The 15,169-nt window shown below is 30.4% G+C and overlaps 1 protein-coding gene across 1 annotated transcript; it reads right to left on the reverse strand.

The window, feature by feature from the left end:
* Positions 1-7,746: 7,746 nt before the first annotated feature.
* On the reverse strand, positions 7,747-8,797 carry LOC107898753 (uncharacterized protein At5g65660). Its single transcript, XM_016824281.2, has 2 exons — positions 8,397-8,797; positions 7,747-8,293 (listed from the first exon to the last, which is right to left on the reverse strand). The coding sequence occupies exons 1-2, from the start codon at positions 8,613-8,615 to the stop codon at positions 8,126-8,128; spliced, it is 387 nt and encodes a 128-aa protein (XP_016679770.2). The 5' UTR covers positions 8,616-8,797; the 3' UTR covers positions 7,747-8,125.
* Between the last annotated feature and the right edge of the window lie 6,372 nt (positions 8,798-15,169).

Raw genomic sequence — 15,169 nt, forward strand, 5'->3', positions numbered from 1 at the left:
TAAGGTCTATGATATGATTGCATGATTGTGTGAAAATTTCGTGAAGAAATTTTATGCATAAAGTGCTTAAATTGAAATTAGGGGCTAAATCGAATAATTTGTAAAACTTGCATTCTAGAAGTTTCTAGTATGAAATTGTTTTGAAATATTAATTAGGAGGTCTTAAATAGAAATTTTACCAATTTCTAAGTCTATGGACAAAAATTGGACATGGATGGAATTTTTGGAAAGTTTAGTAGTAAGGGCATTTTGGTCATTTAAGGGTAAAATGAATTAAAATACAAAATTAAAAGCCAATTTTGCTCATCTTCAACCCCATGGCCGAATATAGCAAGTAGAAACCATGGCTAGGGTTTTTCAATCTTCCAAGCTCGATTGTAAGTCCATTCTAGCCCCGTTTTTCAAGTTCTTTACATTTTTGAGTCCCGGTAGCTCGATTAAGCTTATGCTAGCAATAATTTAACCTAGGGTTTATATTTGGAAAAATACCCATAGGTGAAATTTGTGTATTTTGGTGTTTTATGATAGAATATGAGGTTTTAAATTATGTTAGACAACTTGTGCTACTCGGTTTTAAGCGAAAACTAGCAAAAGGGCTTAATCGGTAAAAATACCTAATAGTCATAAGTACATGTTAGAGTGAGAATTTGATGTTTCCATAGAAGGGAAAAATGATCAGCATGTCATAAAACATAAGAAAATAGGCTGAAGTTTAATTTACGAGCTTTGGGGCAAAAGTGTAAATATGCAAAAGTTTAGGGGCAAAACTGTAATTTTGCCAAAATATGATTTTGGGTCAATTTGAATCATGTGAGTCCTAATTAGACTATATTTTAAATGAAAGGACAAGGAAAACTAAAATTCGGGCTAAAATGGGGAAAATACCAAGTTGTGGACGAAATGGTAAAAGTAGCCATTTTCGCATACGAGGTAAGTTCATGTGTAAATGTAGTAACATAATTGTCATTTTAAGCAATTTAATGTTGTTTATATGATATGATGCTGATTATTATCATGAAATATTATGCTTTGTGGTTATTGTTGAATAATATGTAATTATGTGAATTACTTGATGAGTATGAACTATCACCGAAGTATCAATTTCGATATTCCTTGGAAGATGGCAAAGATGTGTGATCGAGGAAAATGCCCGTTTGAACCTTAGGAATAGATTAGGATACAAGTGACATGTCACTAGGATGGTTGAGCATCCGAACTCGTTGAGTTGAGTCCGAGTTCACTTATGGATGCAAATCTCCGAACTCGTTGAGTTGAGTCCGAGTTCGTGAGATGTAACTAGGCATCCGAACTCGTTGAGTTGAGTCCGAGTTCACTCATGGATGCGAACGCCTGAGCTCGTTGAGTTAAGTCCGAGTTCGCTTATGGGCGGGTTACATAGTAGCTTGGCTACATATGTGGCACTTATGTGCAAACTTTCCATGTATCCGAATTATATTCCGATGTGTTCAACGGGTAAAATTTTACTCAAGCGGAGGAATACTCGAGATGAAAGGGACGTATTGGTAAGTGTTGTGAAATGAATACTTTGAACAGGTATGTACTTAACCCTCGGGTTGAAAACTCAATATAACAACAATATGGTAAGATGATAAATGAAAATGTGATATGAATGTCTCGGTGATGATTATGCAAATGATGTTTTATGTTTGCTTATATAGTTATGTTACTTGCTATTTGCATGTGAACTTACTAAGCATTTATGCTTACTCCCTCCTTTTCATTCATTGTAGTGTTGACAAGCCAGCTCGGAAATCAGAAACGGTCGGAGGCATGCTCACACTATCCGTATACCATCTTGGCATAATGGCTTGTATATTTTGAGTATGGCATGTATAGCATTATAATCATTTTGTGTATATGGTCTTATGATATGGTTATTGAGTGGTATGGAAATGATTGGTAATGATTAGCCATTGGAATGGCTAATCATGATCATATTTGGTGGTATGTATGCTAAATTGCTAGCTAATCCATGGAAACCATGAAATAGGTAAAATTTACCATAAAATAAATTCAGATAGCAGCAGTGACGTGAGTTTGAAAAATCACTAAAAATAGTAGAGATACAATTAGATGATGAATAATATATGGAATTGAATAATTATGAGTCTATTTTCATATGGATGGAACAAAACAGGTATATGAGTTATATTTTATGAGATGTTTAAATTTTTGTGAAACAGGGCCAGAGCAATTTCTGGATCTCCTGTTCTGACTTTTGAAATTCACCATAAATTGTTCAAAGATAATTAGAAGTCATAATTTATATGTACATATTCCTTATTGAGTCTAGTTTTATTAGAAACAAACGGTATAGTCATTGAAACTCTGTACAGGGAGATATCTGATTCGTAATACACAGAGGTCAGAGAAGTCAAACTCTGAAATAGGGGAGACTTTAACTAATAAACTGTATTAATTTTCTTGACCAAAAATTCTATAAAGAAAATTAGTAAATAGATATATGAGTCTAGTTTCAGGAAAAAGTTACGGAATTTGATTTCGAGTTTCGTAACTCGAGATATGAATTTTTAAGCGACTATGATGCAGATTGTTAGTTTGACTGAAAATTTTAAAAATAAATTATTTGAGCTGTTTAAGTAATGAATTAAGTCTATTAACACCTCGTGTTCGACTCTGGCGATGGTCTCGGGTACGGGGCGTTACAATCGGAGTGATGCTGCTGCTACTAGTGATGTTATTTGGTTAATGTCATTACTTCAGGAGTTACATATTTCGTCTATCGATACACCCACTGTCTGGTGTGATAATTCTAGTGTCGTTGCAGTTGCCGCTAATCCTATTCTTCATTCGAAGTTCAAGCATGTTGAATTGGATCTATTTTTTGTTCACGAAAAGGTTGCTAGTGGGTCCATTGTTGTTGGTGAGGTTCCTGCTTGTGACCAGGTCGCTGATATTCTTACTAAACCCCTCTCCGTGACATTTTTCAGTCGGTTTCGACAATCTCTTAGGATCTTAACCGTCGAGAAGATGGGTGAATGTTAGAGTATTAAATGAAAGTAGTTGTGGTTTGTTATAAGGTAGTTACGATAGTCAGCAGAATGGTTAGCCAAAGTCTGTTAGTCACTCTCTTTAAATACGAAGTCATTGTACACAGATGAGAGAGGGTTAAAATACATAATTCAATATTTCTCTTTAAGTTGGTTCTCTTTAGAAATATACCTAGCTTCTAATACTCCATAACTTTTATACCAACTCCATATCCTACCAGCAAGTCAATGCCTGGTAAGGCTCCCTATAGCATTACAACCAACCTTATGGAATAGATCATCTGTATAAAAGGGTCCACACCAAACCCTTCCTCTATAATTAAATTTTTCTCTAAAAAACACGAATTCCTCACTGTAATTCTATCTCAATCCCATCATAACTCTCTAAACTTCTGTAACTTCTCTTAATGATTCTGGACACGTCAAGTGTGAACTACATTCAACATCCGTCTCCAAACTTTAAATAATAGTATTTTTTATCAAAATGATATTTAAAAATTTAAATTAAATATTTCAACTTTCATTTCATAGTACAATTTGACTAATTGGATTACCACTACTAATAATTTAATAAAATTATAACACGTAGAAAAACCTTATAATGGTGATGGAAAAGAAAAGGAAAAAAAACAAAAAGGAGCAAGAAATGCTGCGTTTATGACATCATGAAGGAAGCTTTTTTTTTCTTTTTTTCTTTTTGTAGCAAAACTGGGAACAATGACGAGGAGGGAATCAAAAACAAATAAATGCTCCAAACAGTGAAATTAGGTCATCTATGAGAGAGACAGAGAGAGAGACCAAAAATAGTTTTTTAATAAAAAAATTCAGCTTAATTTGTGGAATCGAAAGTGGCATTGTCGTAAGCCCACGTGATGCCAACACATGAAATTCGTTCAATTTTTTTCATACAACAATACATTGCTTTGTTGCCTCAAATTATCATTCATCACATCTTCTAAAATGATACCAAATCTATCTCCAATATAATATCAATTCAAATTACTTTCTAAATTGGTAAACTATAAAACTATTTTGAATAGTCACCTCTCCAAAATTTATATAAAAAATATATATAATATTTTAAATATAATTATAATACATAAAACTATATATTTAAAACACAAAAATATATTTAAAAATAACATATAATTATAATACATAATAAATAAAAAAGAATTCGAATAATTAGTCTCATTAAATATGTTAGAGTGGAAAAAGTGGAGTCTACTAATAATTTCTTCTCTAGATTTAGGCTTCTAAAGTAGTTTATGGTAGTTTTGGAAATTTGAATTTGATTACAAATTTTAAGTATTGATTTATAAAAAGTAAATTATATCAGGGTTATTTTAAAATAATGTTTGGTTATTTTAAATCTTTTCTTGTTAATTTAATCACTTTAATTAAAATAATTGTTTGATTTAATCATCATTGTTAAAAATTTCGTTAATTCACTAATTGATTATTAATTTTTTTTAACTAAAGTTAAGGATCACTCTATAATTATTTCAAAACACATTTTTTGTATTTGTAACATAAGAGCCATTAATTATTATCAATCTCCAACACTAACCATAAAAATCATTAATCCTCATCACTGTCCATCCCCTTTTTTATCATTTTTATCGCTCCTGGCTCCGTTGCCCTTACACCACAAAAATAACCTTACTTGACTGCTTCTTCAGCAAAGATGATGCAATTATTTGATGAATTTTAGCATTAAACCCAGATGACCACAATAATTAAACCCAACTGCTCAAATTTGTGGATGTTGAATCTCATAAGCTAAAAAACTCAACTCCATTCCAGAAATAACCCCAAACACAGTGTCATGAAATTACCCATTTTTTTTAGCTTTTAAAAACAATAAGATTCTATACCAGAATTCGAAGACCCAACAGCTGAAATTAAAAACTCAATGCAAAGCAATTAAAAAGATTCGGTCTTTTTCAAGTTTTTTAAACACCCAAGTTCACTAAACTTTAATATATCCAATAGCTAACATTTGTCTAACATTGGGTTTTGTTAGAGGATAAGTGAACTTTTATCGATTAAAACTCAACTAAAAACAACACACCTTACATATAATGCAGTCGTATAAAGTAATTCATATAAGCTATAAAAATGGGAGATGATAAAGATTGGTAATTCTTATATTCATATAAATTAAAAAATATATTTTAGATTAATTATAAAAAAGTTTTTAGTTTTATTTAAAAATTAAAAAAAAATATCATGTCAACAATTCGTTAGTGTATTAATAAAATTTTGAACAGCACTGACCAAATCAAATAATTATCTTAATTAAAGTGATTAAATTAAAAAAAAATTAATGACCAAAGAAGAAATATGTTATTTTAAAATAATCATTAGTATAGTTTACTCATTTATAAATTCAAACTTAAATTTGACAAATCTATTCCAAATTTGAAAATGAAAATTTACAAAGACCTATATATTATTTGTCACATTTTTCGTACCTATTTTCTTTTTCTATTTCTACTTGATGATAATCAATTTGGTTGATTATGAAAATTATAAATTTATCCCATATACAAATAATTATAGTAGCGTTCATTTGAAAATACATAGTGGCATGATTTTTGTTGTTGTTCTTAATTATCAAGACCAATACACAGATTTTTTCCTCAATTATTTTGCTTATTTATATTGTGTTTATTTTTATAATAAAATCGAATTCAAAATATTAAGGGTAAATTTTACAAATTATCACTTAACTTTCATAAATTTTCATTTTAGGTATCCAAATTTTCTTCTATCATTTTTTACTATCTGTTTTCACTCTATGATATTTCAGTTAACAAAAGTCCAAGCTGGCATTTTTATAATTGATAAATAATTTTTAAAATTTCCACAATATTAAATTTTTATTACATGGAAATTTCACCTGCTTCACTTCAAACAAAAATGACGTTTCAACTTGCTGCTGTCACCGCCACCTGCTCCGGTGGTTTCGTCGGACAACTAGGCACGCCAAAACTCTCCTCTTCCTTCTCGTCTCAAATCTCATATTAGTTTTGCCACAAACTCTTCAAAGCCTTGAAACTAGGAGTTAATGTCTTCCGATCTCCTTCTCCGGCCATCTGATTGCCTCAGTTCCAAGGTATGTTGTTCTTCTCAGTCTAAGCGTTAAATCCACCGTCCGGAATTGGAAGGAGACCACTGGAGACTCTGATTCTATTAGATGAGTCTTGGTTTTATTTTATTTTTTCCTCTTTATAATTATTCTCCTTTGATTTTTTTTTTTACTTCTTTCTTTTCTCTTTTCTGACTTAATTATTTTTTGTTTTTGAAGTTTTGATTTGGAGCTTGTTTTATTTTTACCAAGTAAAAGGGATTTGGATTGGTTAGGCTTTGGGTATGGTGGTTGATGGGGTATTGACAGTGGGTTTGAGAGTGGTGGTTGAGATGGTAGGGGTAAAGAATTTTGAGAGTTTGTTTTTTTTTTAAACCCTTAATGGCATGGAATTTAAAATATTATGTGAAAATTTTATAAATGATTTATTAATTATAAAATTGTCAGCTTGGACTTATGTTAACAGAAATATCATAGTGATTAAAATAAAATTTGGATACTTAAAATAAGAATTTATGAAAGTTGGGTGATGATTTATATAATTTACCCAAACATTAAATACATATATAATTTTGATAACTAGTTATTTGTTTTATGCAAGATTTTATTTATTTATGTTGTGTTTTTTTTTCTGTGTCATATTTTGATATAATCATGTTAAGCTGAAATATGTTATTCAATAACCCGTTTGTGTTATTTTGTATCATAATTATTTCTTATGTAAATTTTTTTATAAATTTTTCAATAATTAATTTCGTATAAAATAAAAAAACATTTCATAAATTATTCCTATCAAATTATTCATGATTTTATCCAATTAAAAAGGACACATCATTTCTTTTTTTTCATATCATATAAATACATTTTGATGCTGGACGTGCCAAAGAGATTGTGTATTAAAAGGATAATATAGGAAGTAACAATAATTTAGAGAAACCAATAAAATATGGAGTTTTAAGACCTGACCTAATATTTGAGAGGGACAAGCATTGATTGCTCATAGATAAGGGTGAGAGACTTTTATTCCCTCCTCCCCCCTCCCCCCCCCCCCCCAAAAAAAAAAAAAAAAAAAAACAAAGAGACAGGATTGTCTCGGTTTCATTGGAAATTCTAGCTTTGGTTAAAATATATAGACAAAGACAAGGAGGCTTCACCTCAATCACTAATTCTATGCCCCAAATGCTTCATTTTTGGGCATTTCGAAACAGTAAAGAAATTACCTACATCCCTTCTTCCTTGATAACAATTTAAACCCAGCTTTAATTTTCGGATAATTGTTTAAGATCGAATCGCATCTTTTTTATCTACAACATAATATCATTTTTATTGGACTAAAATATATGAAAAATAGAAATATATACATCCACACACTGGAACAGTTATTAATTAAAAATTGCTTTATATTGGACACCTAGGGTCTGTATACTGAATGAAAGATGCATTTTGATTTGAGTCTTATATAGTGAAAATAATATTGAAAGTTGAACAGATCGATTTGAATCTGTAAATAGCAAGACAAATTTAACCAGGACATTGAATTTTTTTCTCTCTTTTATATATATATATTGGCATGATCTTTTATATCTTTGGGGGTGATGAGAGAAATGGATAACAAGTTCATTAAACCATTGAAATCAGAGGGTTGAAAATCAAACTCAAAGACAAGAAAACCGGGTTATGAAGAACTGAAAATCATGAGTATGGTGAGGTGAAGATGATTTTTCAAGTATAAAAATATGAAAAAGGAACAAAATCCTAACATCATATTCTAAACGATACTATGGCTTGGCTTCATCCTTAATCCAACTTCAATGTTGTTTTGACCATGCTCTGTGATTTGCAGGTCCATTACCCCTTTGGTCTTGAACCTCTCAAACATAAAACCCATCGGCAAGAAACTGTAATGGTGAACTCTAAACTAATTCCACCTGTGCCCTTCCCTGGAGTCAAGAAAAAATTAAATGTAGTATCCCAATATGTACAACAAATTGTGAATTTGCTAATATAATGGCACTGGGAAACGCGGCAGCTTGGGCGGCTTTTCCACTTTCACTTCAACCTTATCTACCCTTGGAGGTTCACATGGACATGGCAATGCTATGAACTTTGGGATCTCATCTCCTGGCATTAACACAGAGAAGCTCTGACTTTGGTTTTTCTTTAAAACCTGTCAATACAAGAAAAAACCATCATAAGAACATTAATTGTATATATGATTAAGCTAAGGTTATTCATGTGGATTGTGAGGAGGATGGGGGAGAAAAGTGTACCGGCGAGTGGGGGTTGGATTCGGAGGGGGAGGCTTCGATATCAACATGGGGATGAGCGAAAGATCCTCGGAGTGATCTGAGCTTGTCCCAGTGGTAGCAACAAGAGAAGATGCCACTCAAGCTGAAGACGATGATCAAGAGGAGAGCGGTGCCAAGGGGGAATCCGAGGGAGGGTCGAGATGCATCCACATGGGGTGGGGAAAGATTATGATTCTCCATCACATATACCTTTTTTTTTTTTATCTTTTCCTTGATCAACTACTAGTACTTCCTTACTACAGCTGCTGCTCTTTCTCTCGTGTACGAAGAACGTCCAAACTTATGAAATTGAAAGATCAAATTATAGTTTTTTGGGGGGGATTGAAGGCAATTTGGTGAGGGAAATGGGAGGGGGGGCGGGGGCTATTTATAAAATGAAGGGGATGGTTGAATTTAATGTGTACGTAGAAAAGTACACAGCAAAAAGTCCTAAGAGTCCGGGCCACGGTACGGAATACGGTGGAGTCTAATTGTTGGGTGCAAACCATGAAAACCGCAAAAATCTTTAATGCAAAAAATGTCAAATTCTGTTAATAGCCCCTATATATATGTGTAAGTAGTAGATTTAGTCTCAGTATTCAAATTTGGTCATTTTTAATTAGTGGTGAGCAAAACTCAATTCGATTTGAAAAAGTCGAAAAAGAATTTGAATTCTGAGTTAACCGAATCGAGTTATTCGAATTATTCAAGTGAACTTGAATAATTCAAATAATTCGAATAACAGATTGGTGTAAATACCCTTTTGGTCCTTGCTAATTTTGAAAATTAGCAACTTGGTCTCTCTCAACAAAAATTTCAAAATAATTGAAAATAATTTTTTAAAAAATCAAAATATTTATAAAAATTCCAAAATATATGTTTTTTTTAAAATTTAGAATTTTTTTTAAAAAAATTATAAAAAATATATATAAAGAAAGTTAAAATTTTAAAAATTTTCTAAAATAATAAGATTAGGACCTAAATAAGTTAATTAATTATTTAAAATATCTTATTTTTTTATTTATTTTTTTGAAAAAAATTTAAAATATATATGGTTTTGAATTTATGTGCTTTAATATGGAATTAGCTATATTGACATGTTTAAGTTTTTAATTTAACAGGATTTTAATTTAACTTAAATAATTTCACTCGATTCCAATCAACTCGAATTTCATTCCACTCGATTCGATTCGAATAAATTTCAAATCGAGTTGGGATGATAAAATATAACTTACCAATTCGATTAACTCGAAATTTTTTCATTTGATTTGATTTGACTCAACCGAACACTCACACGTATTTTCAATCTTTTTTCTTTTCAAAATTTAAAATTTTAGTCCTATCTCAAACGTCATCCATTAGATTTGTTAAGTTAAATTCTTCCATTTACAAAATCTTATATAGCAAACATATTATTAATGCGTAATGTCATGCCAGCTAGCTAGTTTTTTATAATACTCACAAAAAAAACCATATAATTCATATGCTACTTTTTTAAACTTAGACTGAAATTTTAAAATTTGAATAGTATAAAAGTAAAAAATGATCAAATTGAGGAAGAACTAAATCCACTATTTATACTTTATACAAGACCACAACAAAATTTGACCTAACAAATTCATCTACTATTGTCTAGATCAAGACAAAAATATTGAAAATTTAAAAATATAAAAATTAAATTAATCAAATGAAAAACTAACTCCTAGAATAATATAAGAAAAAACCCCTTCATTCCAGATTATTTATTTGGTTTCATAATTGATTCAATTTTAATGATTATTTAATAATTAAAAACATTTTTATTTAGATCTAATAGTATTGATTCAAAAGAAATAAAAATTTGATTTTAATTTAATCCTGCCAAATACAATTCTATGGTTGTTGGATTTTCGGTTGAGAAAATATAATTCGGATTAATTTAAGTTTTAAAAAATTTAAATTATCTCAAATTTTTATTAATTTCAGGTTGAAATTATTTGGAATTTAAATTTATCAATCGATTTTTTTTCGGATTTGGCGGTAATTCACTTAAATTTAGGTTTTATCTTTCCAATCATTCTAGTTTTTAGCCATTCCGTGGTTTATAATTCAGAGTTCAAATTCAACAAGTTATAATACTTTATTTTTTAATTCAAATTAATCAAATCAAAGGTTGTCTAAAGCCATATTCGGAAAATATGGGCAAAACAATGATTCCAACTTGGGAGTTTGTAAAAATCATTACATTTTGTTTTATTTACTTAATAAATAAATAAATCAGTTACTATACGTTAAATCAAAGAGTAAAGTGATCATTTTTATTAAAATTTTATCAATTTTTGTTATTAAAAATTAGTAAGATTGACGAAATAACTAAATAATATATATGGTATGCTATGTGTACTTCATGCTGACGTAAATAAACTAATTTTTAAGAGTAAAAATTAATAAAAATTTTAACATAAAAGCTAATTTATTTTTATTTAATGTATAAAATTAATCTACCTATATTTTAAATATTTTAAATAAAAAGAATAAAATATAATCTAAATTCGGGATGAAGCATGTTGTAAGGGTTAGTTTTCTCAACTCAGAATCGGTAGAATTCAACAACATTTGAAAGTGGGTTATGCTAAACAGTGTGTCCGGCCACTGAATTATAATACTTTATATATATAAATATATTCAACCAGTTGATATTTAAGGTCAGCCCTTTGTGAAATGAAAGGGAACTCCTTATCCTACGGCAAGAGGGCTTTTTATGGTAGTTGGCCTTTTCATGTTCTTAAAGGGCAAAAAAAAAAAACAAAAAAACAAAAAAACAAAAAAAGTAATGACTTTGTTGAGAAGATGCAATTAATTGGTTGATTTCATGTCACAATATATATATATATATATATATATTTTTAGGTTCACCAGTGAATTAAAAGATCTTTACAGTCAAGTGGAAGTAGAAAAAAGTTCCACCATTTTCTTATCAAATATGAAACAGTAGGAATAGTAGCAATTCTCCTTTGATAACAACATATGCCTATTTATCTTACAATAAGTGCATTGTATTCTAGGTTTTCTTTACTATTCAATTTCAAAATTTTAAAACAAGGGTAATAAGATAATTTTCTTTTTAAGTCAAACCAATTTTTTAAATTGATTTTTCAAGTCAAATTAGAAAAGTTAAAAAATTTAACTTTTGACTTTTTAAAAATAGATTTGGTGTTAAATTATAAACTTGTCCCTTATTTATATTTGGCTTAAAAGAATATGAGATTCTTAAAAAAAAAATAAATCAATTAAGTCCCTCAACTTACTTCACTCCCAATTGAATTTTTATTGTTAATCAAAAAAATCAATTAAACCCCTCAACTTAATTCACACTCAATTGAGCTGTTGTTAATAAAAAAATTAATTAAATTTATCCATTAATGATTTTCATATTTGACTATGTTGACATTTAAAATCAATTAATAAACCTAACAACATGAAAACTTCTTGTTTAATTTTTCATTTTCCCCTTAAAAATTAAAAAAATCATAAATAGATAATTAGAAAAACTTATAAAAAATTCATAAATGCTTATAAATAAACCATAAATAATATTTAAAAATATATGAACGTATAAAACTTATAAAAACTTATAAAAAATCACAAAAACCTATAAAATGTAAAAAACAAATTATAAAGATTATTTAAAAAAAGGCATTTATTGATTTCTCATTTTGGAAATTAAACCCCTAACATTAGAATGAACATGTGGCCTCAAACTAATCTTTAAATAATCAGAAAAGTTGTCAGATCATCAGAGCCATTTTCATATCAAATGTTCTCAACCTTCCACAGATGAGAAAGGATTGTATGAAACTATGGTTCCACGCTATCCTTATCCCTTTCCCATGAGAGAATGACAAATCAACTTTTTTCCTGATTTTTAGCATTTTCAGTTGGATTTGAATTTTTTCCAGAGGAAAAAGCTGAAAATCAAAAGGAAAAAGCTGATTTATCATTCTCCCATTGAAAAGGAATAAGGATGATGTTGAGTAATAGTTTCATACAATCATTTCTCTCCATGGATAAGGCGACAATTGCATGACACTCTTTTTCTTGATAATTCATTACTTTTATTATTTATTTTTTATCTCTAAATTTTTTTAAGTATAATACTTTTGACATTGAAAAATTGAAAAGTGTTTGGTAAGTATTGTATGTTATAAAGTATTTTTGGTATGGTTAGATACTATAAAAACCAAAACTTTATAATCCAATAGTTGGTTTGAGCGTGTTTATTCTGATTTTAGGGGTTCAATTTTAAAATAAGAAACCAATAAATGACTTTTTTATAATTTATACATATATTAATATATTAAAATTTTATAATTTTTTATAATTTTATAATATAAGTTTTTATATTTTTTATAAGTTTTTTAATGAATTTTTTTATTTTTTATGATTTTTATAGTTTTATGAATATTTATGAGGAAAATGAAATTATTAAACTAGAGCTTTTTATGTGTTGCTATCTGATTAGTCCATTAGTTGATTTTAATGATCATCATGGTCAAAGATGAAATTCGGTAATGGAGAGGTTTAATTGATTTTTTTTAGTAGCAATGGTGCAATTGAGTACGAATTAAGTTGAGAAGCTTACTTTATTTTTTTCGTTTGTTTTATTTTTCTTAAGAGCTTTTTATACCTATAAGCCTTTATATTAACTATAACAGATAAAAATGATTTATATATCCAAATTAAAATTTATAAATAATTTATATTAATTATTTAAAAAGTATTTAAAAATTATATTTCATATATCCAATATTAACAAGGGGTTTCCATAAATTATTTTATTATATCTTGTAATACACCAAACCCGGCCTAGACGTAACAGCCGAATTTGGAGATGTCACATGCAATGGAAGTCGAAAACGAGTTTGTCGAGCTAAAACCGTTGCAGTTAATTAGCCTTTATCTTAGTTCGAAGTAAAACACATGTTCTTCATTATAACTATATTCATATCTTTTTAGTCGGAAGCTTTGAAAACATTTATTTTTGGAAAAAACCATTGGTGTTCAAAGAAACTGTTGTTTTAAGCAAAATCGAGTTTTTATCGTCTAGCCGTTCTAAAACCGTAAAGTAGTTAAAAATCCAAAGTAAAAATCCAGAATGGTCCAAAGTCCCCAAAATTTACATCAAACCTCAAATAATTAATAAAATCTAAAAATTTACGAGAATAGTCTAAATTTTATGTGTGGCCACTGTCGAATCCTCCGCTGTACTGATCCACCAAGTCCGGGGATTACTTGTACAGATTAAATAGAAAGAGTGAGTTTTTGCAAACTCAGTGTGTAATCCCCACAGAAAACATGCACTCAGAAACACATCAGAATACAGTCAAATACCGACTAGGCCTAAGCCCATTACAGATTCAGTTTGGCCTTTGCCCAATCGGATACAGTTTCACAATTATATTCACAAGCTGAGATTCTGTGATTATCAGAAAATATTATGATTATCCCTTTCCCCAAAAACACAATTTTCGGTTCTCCTTCTATTTCCCTCAAAAAGTTTCCTGTTTGTTCTTTCTTTTTTTCTCCCTGCCGTTTTCCCTCTTTTTCCATGCTGCCTTTTTGTGTTTTCCCATCTATTTCCTAGTGGCCGCATCTTGCTATCTTTGTACCTTTGGATGTTAACGGTAAGGGTTGTAAGTATGGTTATCTTTTAGTTATCAAACCATTGTCTAAATGAGGTTTTAATTTGCGTTTAGGAGGCCATTGAGTGGCTGTGGATTTTTGATTGGTGCTATAGAGTGCGAATTCGCCGGTCTTCGTTCAAAGGTAAGGGATTTAATGGTTTTAAGTTGGAATATCTCGTCAAGTTTTCGATCGAATAACGATTTAAGTGACTAAGTTGGGAAAGTATTGGTCAATTATAGGTGCTGGATATCTCGAGAGTGTTTCTACATAAAAAACGTACTGGGCGTGTACCCGAAACACAAAAAATGAGATCCGATAAAAAGTCAAAAAAGTATTCTGTTGACGCCATACGAGAGTGTAGTCGCCGTTGTGGTAGGCCGTGTGATGGAATACGGGCGTGTGATCGATGAGCCAGGCCATGCGCGCATGACACGGCCGTGTGATGGCTAGGTAGGATGTGTGCGAGATACTGGCTACATTGATTTGAGCCATGTGGGCCACACGGGTAAAAGCACGCGAGTGTGTGAGATTTTGGGCCAGGTCATGTGATCCATACGGCGAAGGCCAATTTGGGCCGTGTGGGCCACACAGGCATGTGAGCTCATTTTTCTAAAATATTCTGTAATGTTGCACGAGTCACCCTAGTTAACTGTGGACCTATTGTAGGGTCGGTAAGCTTTACTTAGACCCCTAATTATGTGATCTGATTGTATGGTGTCTGACTGAGCATGTTATCCGTACTGAACTGAATGTATGTTCTGTTATTAGCATATTTGAATGTCATTTATGGTATGTTGCATTGCATCAGGGCGGGTTGATGATATTTGGAGGAAGTATCTGAAAGGCTTTTAAACCTGTTATTTGGCGGCTCAGCTACAATATTCTGATTATGTGCCATATTTTGGTACAGCATGGTGTGTAGGGATTGGTGGATTGATTTAATCCCACATGGTGTGTAGGGCTAGACGGAGATGGTGTGTAGAGGCTGGTGGGTAGGATTCTGATTTACTGTATCTACATTTTGTATCTGATATGGGCCAAGGCTCTAATATAATTGTGAAACTGTATCCGATTGTGCAAAGGCCAAACTG

Source organism: Gossypium hirsutum, chromosome A11 (genome assembly GCF_007990345.1).
Source record: "Gossypium hirsutum isolate 1008001.06 chromosome A11, Gossypium_hirsutum_v2.1, whole genome shotgun sequence".
Lineage (NCBI taxonomy): Eukaryota > Viridiplantae > Streptophyta > Magnoliopsida > Malvales > Malvaceae > Gossypium > Gossypium hirsutum.

Coding starts and splice junctions, on each gene's coding strand:
- LOC107898753 (XM_016824281.2), bottom strand. CDS start 8,615: ATGGAGAATCATAATCTTTCCCCACCCCATGTGGATGCATCTCGACCC. Junction 8,294..8,396: donor AATCCAACCCCCACTCGCCG/GTACACTTTTCT, acceptor TTGTATTGACAG/GTTTTAAAGAAAAACCAAAG.